The 9173-nt window shown below is 32.0% G+C and overlaps 1 protein-coding gene across 2 annotated transcripts; it reads left to right on the top strand.

The window, feature by feature from the left end:
* Nucleotides 1-4846: 4846 nt before the first annotated feature.
* On the top strand, nucleotides 4847-9002 carry LOC142617484 (serine/threonine-protein kinase BIK1-like). Of its 2 annotated transcripts, XM_075790368.1 has the most exons (7): nucleotides 4847-5234; nucleotides 5371-5909; nucleotides 6013-6157; nucleotides 6670-6797; nucleotides 6937-7060; nucleotides 7572-8278; nucleotides 8881-9002. In XM_075790368.1, the coding sequence occupies exons 2-6, from the start codon at nucleotides 5685-5687 to the stop codon at nucleotides 7946-7948; spliced, it is 999 nt and encodes a 332-aa protein (XP_075646483.1). In that variant the 5' UTR covers nucleotides 4847-5234; nucleotides 5371-5684; the 3' UTR covers nucleotides 7949-8278; nucleotides 8881-9002. The 2 variants fall into 2 exon arrangements, with proteins under 2 accessions (XP_075646483.1, XP_075646484.1); XM_075790369.1 differs by lacking the exon at nucleotides 6937-7060 and having other exon boundaries at nucleotides 6670-6738.
* Nucleotides 9003-9173: the final 171 nt, after the last annotated feature.

Here is a 9173-nt window from a genome sequence, read left to right as displayed (position 1 = left end):
CAGGCATCCCGATTTATCGCCTATCATGAATAGTATCTAAGTTATCTACTTTGCTTGTCTTTGCTAGCCATTCCTAATGGCTTAATTAGTCTCGATTTATCCTCTGTCATGGATAACATCTTGAGAAGTTCATACCAGATATGATATTTTCTGATAAAACAATTTTTGATGATTTCAACTACATTCCATAGGCAACGTGCATATTTCTCTTTTATTGGGTTTTTGGCTTTTCTTCTAAACAAGTGCCCTCTATTATCCAAGCTAAGTATCATGGACCTTGCTGATCTATAGTCTCTTTTATTGACTTTCTTTTTCTTCATGCATCTTTATAATCTTTAGAGTTACTTAGATCATGTCTCTAATAATTTACTTGGGTTTCTTTATGGTCATTCATCGCTGTCATCTTCAGTCATAGTTTTTTCAAACCACGCCTTTAATAAGTATTCTGCACAAGGTTCGATCCATCTTGTGCATTCCACCTTCAATCTAGATTGTCATATGCTCTTCATTTAGTTTGGTCTTACTTGTCCACACATCTAATCATGATTTCCTTCAAGGACTCACCTTCTTTCCAAAGTCAAGATGTCTTGAAACTTCTAAATTTAGTTTGAGGGGAGATGTTAAAATTATCAAGGCTCAATAGGCCTAAGTCTGTTGTCTATATAACAAGTAAAATGGAGTCTTTGCATTTAATTTTGCTAAAACTTCTGTTATGTCACGACACTAGCTACATATTATGTCATGTCACTAGCAAATCAATTTATGTCTTCATAAATTTTTGGCTATTCCATCATTACCAATCCAATTTTTACAATCTTTCTCTTCCTTTTTTTTTTACTATTTTCTTTTCACCCAAAGTTTCACACTCTACCGTTACACTTGCTCCAACCATTTCTCTTCCATCTTAGTTAGTTTGCCGTTACACTTAGTCCAACTTTTTTTCCTCATATTTTGACTCTTTTTCTCCCCTATATTTTCAAACCTTATCATGACTTTACTCTAACCCTTCCTCTTCCATCTTCTTTTTCATATTAATTTGCTCTTACTCCTTGTACTACTCTCTTTCCCATTCCTTCCATGTTATGCTTAAACCAAAAAAAAAAAAAAAAGGTGATTAATCTCTCTATTTTTAAAATTCTTTTTTCTTTTGGTAAATTTTTTATTGTTTCTGTGATCCATGTGATGGATTTTTTATTCTTTCTTTCAACTCTATTTCGGTTCAATGCGTTTTACTGTTTTTGGCAAATCAATCTTAGCATATGTTTGTGTGTGTGCATATGTGTATGTTGATTCACCATCACAGGCCCTCTGGCTTTTATCATTTTCGTTTGATTTTAGTTTGGGATAATATTTAGTTATTATGAAAGTGAGAATATGAGTTTCAAACATTACTTGGCCATGTATTTCAATAGAAGTACCAATTAGCTAAGTAATTGCTTATGCCAAGCTCTACCTATCATGTATGATAATGTTATTTTTGAGGTGTAGTTAAATAAATTTTTTATAAGTTTCATCCCATTATCTTTTATATCTATTTCCTTTTATATATATATATATATATATATATGGGTTGAGTTCAAGTTACACCTAGTGTAACTCTAAGAATGTTACACCACCCAATAACTTGTTATTGAATTAATATTTTGAAAATCCAATCATTAAATTACATATTCTATATTTTCTTAACATGCATGCCAATTTTTATATCAATCGGATATTGTGTACCATTTGATCCATAAATTCATTTTTTATGCATTATTTTAAACTACAAAAATTTGAATTTTAACAATTGATTGGTGAGATGGTTATTAATCTTTGATTACCTTGAAATTTTGCAAGCATGAAGAATATATAAAGATAATGTAATCTAACTGTGAATTTGTCAATATTCGCATTCAATTAAAAAATATTAAGTGGTGTAATATTACTTAGAATTACACCAGGTGTAACTTGAATCATGCCCATATATATATAATTTTTATAAGTTTCATCCCATTATCTTTTATATCTATATATAAAAGCACTTTATGCATGGGTTAAAGGTAGGTACCATGCACTCAAATCGTTGAAGTTATAATACAAAAGCCTATTTTTATGTTATGACTAGATGACTACATGTCTACATCAAATGCTAATCATACATATATTTGAGCGTATGAACTGAAGATTTGCATTTTGTTATACCCCCATCATTAGATTTCTTATGCCTTATTGAGTTTGGCTTATTGGGCAAACGTATCACATAAAATACATTATCACAAAAGGTACACAACTATCTCAGTGTACAACGACTATATAAACCAATATATTATTTTTATGATTATGAATCTTATGATACTAAAATATATATATGATATTCTCTAAAGTGTACCCTTGAAGGCACTTTTTAACAAATATGTAGAATAATTCAGCTTTTAAATTCTTGAAATTAGAGAAACTAAACCTATATGTGTTAACATTTGGTTCAAAAATTTCCATTGCTTGGATTAGCTAGTGGTATAATTTTAATCCATGTTCACCATATGGTCCATATCTAATCTTATTTGGAGTGCAAGCAAGGTAGTCGTAATCTCATTTGCAATGCAACAAAGTGATTTTTATTTTTTATAATGCAACTAAACTAATTCTAAAGCTACTTGTAGTGTAAATATTTAAACTTTGGGTTAGTCTATAGTTACTCTAAGATTTAGCCTACTATAAATACCTTCCAATCGGTTAATTGTAAAATATAGAATTTATTAGTAAAGATATCATCATCAAGAGACTGCCACTGTGTATGAATGCCTCTAAGTTTAAACTACGTTAATTCCCTATGTTTTCTCTTTATTTCTCTTTCTCTGTCTTCTTTACTTAATTCTTTATATTTTCTCATGGTATCGTACCTATGCTTTATCTTTTCTAACATGATTGATATCAGATAAATACTTTTCATTTTCTAATATGATTTCCTCATATAGTAAAATAATAGCATTAAGTATTCAGTCTAGTTTCCCCTTCCCCTATTCCAAATATATATATATAAAAAAAAAGTTTATTGTTTTTACAAAACATAACAACAGGAAAAAGTGTGATTCTGGCATACCTCCTGTGTTAATTCTTCATATTTTCTCATATAATTTATCATGGTATCAGACCTATGCTTTATCTTTCCTACCATGATTGATATTAGATAAATGCTTCTTCTTTTCTAATAAGATTTACCCATATAGTTAAATAATAGTATTAGGTTTATTGTTGTTACAAAACATAACAACGGGAAAAAGTGTGATTATGGCATATCTCTTGTGTTAATTCTTTATATTTTCTCATATACTTTATCATGGTATTGTACCTATGCTTTATCTTTTCTAACATGATTGATATAAGATAAATGCTTCTTCTTTTCTAATAAGATTTATTCATATGGTTAAATAATAGTATTAGGTTTATTGTTGTTACAAAACATAACAATGGGAAAAAGTGTGATTATGGCATACCACCTGTGTTGTTAATTCTATATATTTTCTCACATACTTTATCATGGTATCATACTTATGCTTTATCTTTTTTAACATGACTGATATCAGATAAATGCCTTTTCTTTTCTAATAAGATTTCCCCATATAGTTAAATAATAGTATTAGGTGTTTATTTTTGTTACAAAACATAACAACAGGAAAAAGTGTGATTATGGCATACCTCTTGTGTTGTTAATTCTTTATATTTTCTAATATACTTTATCATGGTATTGTACCCATGCTTTATCTTTTCTAACATGATTGATCAGATAAATGCTTTTTCTTTTCTAATAAGATTTATCCATATAATTAAATAATAGTATTAGGTTTATTGTTGTTACAAAACATAGCAATGGGAAAAAGTGTGATTATGACATACCTCTTGTGTTATTAATTTTTTTATTTTATATTTTCTCATATACTTTATTATGGGATTGTACCTATGCTTTATCTTTTCTAACATGATTGATATCAGATAAATACTTTTTCTTTTCTAATAAGATTTCCCCATATAGTTAAATAATAGCATTAGGTTTATTGTTGTTACAAAACATAACAACAGGAAAAAGTGTGATTATGGCATACCTCGTGTTATTAAGCCACTATGAAGTATGAACCAAGGTTGTTTCATGCTACCTAAATGGCTCTCCCGTCTCATTTCAATCGTTCAAAGCACCAACGATCTTGTTCTGCATTCCTCCATGAACTGAAAAACATGAATGTGACCTCCTATGGTGGTGCACACTACTACACTCAATGCTCACAATCTAAATCCTCACACAAACACACAGATAGAACACTCTAAATGCGCAGAGAGAGAGAGAGAGATTGCTGGACTAGTGAATTAGCTGTTTAATGCAAAGTACCACTATAAAAGGGTCTAATTCTTGTAGTAGTAGATTGGGATTTTAAGTGTGTGCGCGTGTTTAGTGTTTAAGCTTGGTGAGAGAGTATAATTTAGAAGAAAATGTTAGGGAAGATATAAGAAGATATAAGATTCTTGTTCAATAGGCAAAGCTCCTCCATGTTGAGAGTAGTTCCAGAAGTTCCAGAAATTCCAAAGGAAAACAGAGTGTTATGTCCAACGGCTAGTTTTCAAATGAAAACTTGTACATAATGAAACGCTGCGTTTCATGTGTTTGTCATTATGTTGTTGGTACGCTGCGTTTTGTATAAGATATTGTTGGTATTATCTGAGTCTGTTAGGCAGTTATTAACAATTGCTTAGTTCCTAATTTCTCTCCACCATTCACGGATCAATCCCGTGATTTTAGGAACTCTGATCAGACAGTTATTGACTCTTGTGTATATATATATATATATATATTGTGGAATAGTGCAATGATAAGCTAAGCAATTATTTCTCCAGAATTTTCTTCTTCTCTCTCTGTAGCTTCTTCTTCCTCTTATCTGAGTTCATAGCATCTCTCTGAGTGTGTTACTGTGTAAACTCCATTGTTGCATTCTGTTAAGCTTGGGCTGAATCTTTTCACTCCACAAACTTACAAATCCATTTTTAATTTCTTATCTAAGAATCTAAACGCGCATCAAGAGTTCCTATCTCTGTAACAACTGTCAAACTCTGGATCACATTGGTTATGGCTTCAATCTTGTTGGAATTGGTCAACCAGGAAACTTTTGATAATAAAAATGACACGTTCAAAGAGAACAAGCAGGCTCATAATTATAAAATATTGCACGTGACATATTAATGAAAGGGGTTGAAAAAGATTTGAGGTAATATTTAATATGTAATAAGAGTTTTGAGGATGGAACATCGGATATATTTAATATTCTATGTAATATTTAATTGAATTATAAAGTTGAAACATGGATGGTCGTTCTAAACTTGCATTTACTTTTATTTTTCCAGGTTTTCTTCTTCACCACATGGTCTATCACATCCCAAGCCTTGATCCTAGAGGTTCTTTGCTTTATCCGTCGAATTTGACTTTTTGGGTGATGGACTCGATCTAAAAAACAATCTACTTTTTAATATGCTCAAAATTTTGACAATTTCTACTCTCTCTGATACAACTTTTGGCATAGCTTTTGGGGGGAAGAAATGATGCTATATCCTTCGATAATCATATGTCTCAGCTATGTATATCTTTTCTGCTCAAATAGTTGTTTTGTTTTGAGTGGTTGTTCGAAGATCTTTCATGTGCAGAGCTGCATGGCAATAAGATGGATTTTTCAAAGTTAGAAGTGTTTACATCAGAGGACTTAAAATCGTGCACCAACAATTTCAACATCAAGAGCCTCGTTGGAGTTATCCAATTTGGCAAATTATATAGAGGAAAGATTAAAGGAATCATGACTGGAACAGAAGGTCAAGATGTAATGGTAAAGATATGGGATAAGAAATCCGAAAACATGGCTTTCTCATATGATGAGTATTTGATGGTTAAAGTAAGTTCTTGACTTGGTTCTCTCTCTCTCTCTCTCTCCAAGAAAAAATTATTTGACTTTTCTCGTGGTTGTTAATTAGTTACTGGTTTGGTATGTGTTGTAGGAAGAAGTTGAAATTTTAACAAATCCAACTATGAACAGTCATCCCAACTTGGCAAAACTGATTGGTTATTGCTTTGAAGAAGAAATAAAGGGTGTTGTTTATGACCTCAGCCCACTAGATAGTTTGCAGAACATAATGGTGAAAGGTACACTCAATTGATGTTTTGTTTCTTTATTTCCTTAAAAGTTTTGCTTCTCAAAACGTTTGATTGAAATAAATGATGGAATACTTTGTTATATGGGAAAAGAAAAGATCTTTCATCAACATACATCTTTAAAATTCAAAGTATCATGTACAAGCAACTTGTGCAATGTGACACAATCATGAAATGATGGATTTGCTTGTGCGCAGTAACATCTACATAAAATTTACCACTGTAGATGAGAGGCTATGTTAACTGCACACAAAAAAAAAAAAATACACATGGTTGATAATTTTTTTGTTCTTTTTCTCTTTCCGAGGTGGAATTATATGTTGGATAATTGTCCCCTCCCCTGCCCCCCATTTCTTGATACATTACATAGAAGTTGAGATTCTGGTCAAGTTGCTTTCAATAATAGATACTTATTTGAGTTTTCTAGATCTCGTATTGTGCTGTACATGATTTGTTGATACACCACTGCGTAATTGCTAATCTATATGTACACACAAATACAGATGATCTCAACTGGCTTCAGAGGATCAATGTTGTTCTTGAAATTGCACGCCTCCTTAAATTTCTTCATGGTCAGGACAAACCTTATCTGATCTACAATATCAATGCATCTCATATAGTGGTCGATTGGGTCAGGCTTAAATCTTTTTTCTTCTTACACATGAACTAATTGAAAAAAAAAAAAAAAAATTCCCTTAAATTTATTGGTTTCCATGCCTTTGCAGTTTGCCTTGATGATATAAATCTTTGGGTCTATTTTTTTTTTTTAGGATTTCAAGCCAAAACTAATTGATTTTGGACAAATTGGCAAAGGAGCAATTGGTGAAATGAGTAGGCAAAATAAGCAAATAACAATGCCTATACGCTGTCATGATCCATATTTTACTCTACAAGGTGCTTCCTCTACCTCTTATTACTCTTTTCTTTGGTTTCCTATTATTCAGTAATACTCACTCTTGTTTGATTAAAGATATTTTCTTAGTTTAGAATATAATAGTACTGGATTGAGAAACTGATGAATCAGGACAACCTGCAATCTATAGATTTGAAGGGAAAAAGGAATTATACATGTGATAGATAAATAAATTAGCAGCTCAGCTGCAATAAGATAAATAGTCTTAGCTCTAATAGAAATGAGGAATGACATTGTTTCAGCATGTAATAATTAATATAGCCCCATATATTTGTTGAATGAGTCCTTTCATATGTATATGAGGCTTTGTTTAGTTGAGTTTAATCTTTAAAAGTTATGATAGTTCGCAGAGATTAGAAACCCATCAAAATATGCTACATTCTCTTAGTTATATGGCTTTTTTCATCAACTGCTAGCATGCTACTCTTTTTTCGATAGTACACCATTTAGTATTTTTCATAATTCTTAACTCAAAATTGAATGGATGTGCAGGGGGTGATTGGGATACAAGCAGTGAAGTATTTTCATTTGGGGTTATTCTCCTGGGACTAATAGCCAAAAGAACTTGTGAACTGGAAAAACCTGACATAGTATTGGACCATCTACTGCATGTTTGGGCCAAGAAGGAATACAAACCCCAGTGTTCTCTTGTCCAAAACAGCCTGCAAGAAGACTGGGGTTATCATGCTCAAGATGGTATTGCAATTACAGAGTTGGGGATGTGTTGCATTGAGTTTTTTCCAAGGAACCGTCCTACTATGAAGGATGTTGTTGAGCGTCTTGAAAGTTTACATATTTTACAACGTCTTGGTGACTCAAGAGCTCACAAAAGGGGAAAGAAATTTCATGATAATGCAATGTGCTTATGAAACAGATAAAATTTCATTGAGTTCCGTATGCAGCTTTCATATTGCTAGTTTCTAACTTTATTAGGCACTTCATAACTTTAACAGTCATTATTTAACTTTATTAGCATTTGAATATACAAGACATGATTGCATCTGGATAGTTGTACCTGACATTTGCTACAGTTGTGTATTTATTTCTTCATCTTTCTTGGGGTGACAAAGGCAATATGATAGATAATTTTGCTTCATGCCGATAAGGTCAACATCATTTTGTTTTGTTACAGAAAATTGAAGGATTATATAGACAATTGGAAGTGATGACAAATTTAGATTGGCCAAAGAAAAATCAAGGTATAGTACGGAGCATCTTAAAATTTTTCAAATACAAATCCATATAGAACTCTCGATTCTACATTTCTCCCATTGCAGCTAAATTTTTTAATGGATAGCAGAGTGGCTTCTTTATTTACTATATATGCGGGCTAATGGAGTTATTTTAATTAAAAAACATCAAAATGCAGCCCATACTAACAATAATATCTGCTAGTGTCACCTTAAATCTCAGTTGCAACTTGCAACTCAATTTAAGCAAACAAAACAAGATTTCAGACAAGCTAAAGAACCACAAAACACAAGAATATCCAAAAAACAAATTCTTCGAATCTCACACTGGACCTGTTTCTAGGTGTGTCTTTAAGAATAAAAACAATAAGAATTACTTTGGTGACATCTTTACTACAACTTGAATGGATTCTTTATTCTTGCATTCTGGTACAATTTTTAACAAGAAAGTTACACAGGCAAATGTTGCCGCTGCATCATATTACAACCCAGAAAACTATTAAGGATCTTACATACTTGGGAATTTGCTCTCACAATCCATTTATACATATGCTTATATAGTATATATATTAACATTATAGCTAAGATGACCAATATGTTAAACAATCCAGGAAATAAAGTTGATGCTAGGGAGGCTGAAGAAAGAACTCCAGAGATGACAATGACATGGCTGAGAATTTTAGAGTAGCTTGGGCTACGAGTTTGGAGCTCCATCTTAGTTGCAAGTCCCATGCTGAAGATGTTGATTGCCGCAAAGAAAGTCCACATACTTATGGGGTGTGTGTCAAATGGTGACAGACTTTTGCTTTGATAATCCACTTGGATTAGGCCAATTAGTGATGTTATCAGAAAAATGAAGACCTCGTGGCATGGGGCAGAGGATATGAAATCTTGCTCACTTAGC

The sequence above is a fragment of the Castanea sativa genome, chromosome 11 (assembly GCF_040712315.1).
Source record: "Castanea sativa cultivar Marrone di Chiusa Pesio chromosome 11, ASM4071231v1".
NCBI classification, from domain to species: Eukaryota; Viridiplantae; Streptophyta; class Magnoliopsida; order Fagales; family Fagaceae; genus Castanea; species Castanea sativa.
The sequence above is the reverse complement of the archived record's forward strand: the minus strand, read 5'-3'. Positions and strand labels throughout refer to the sequence as shown.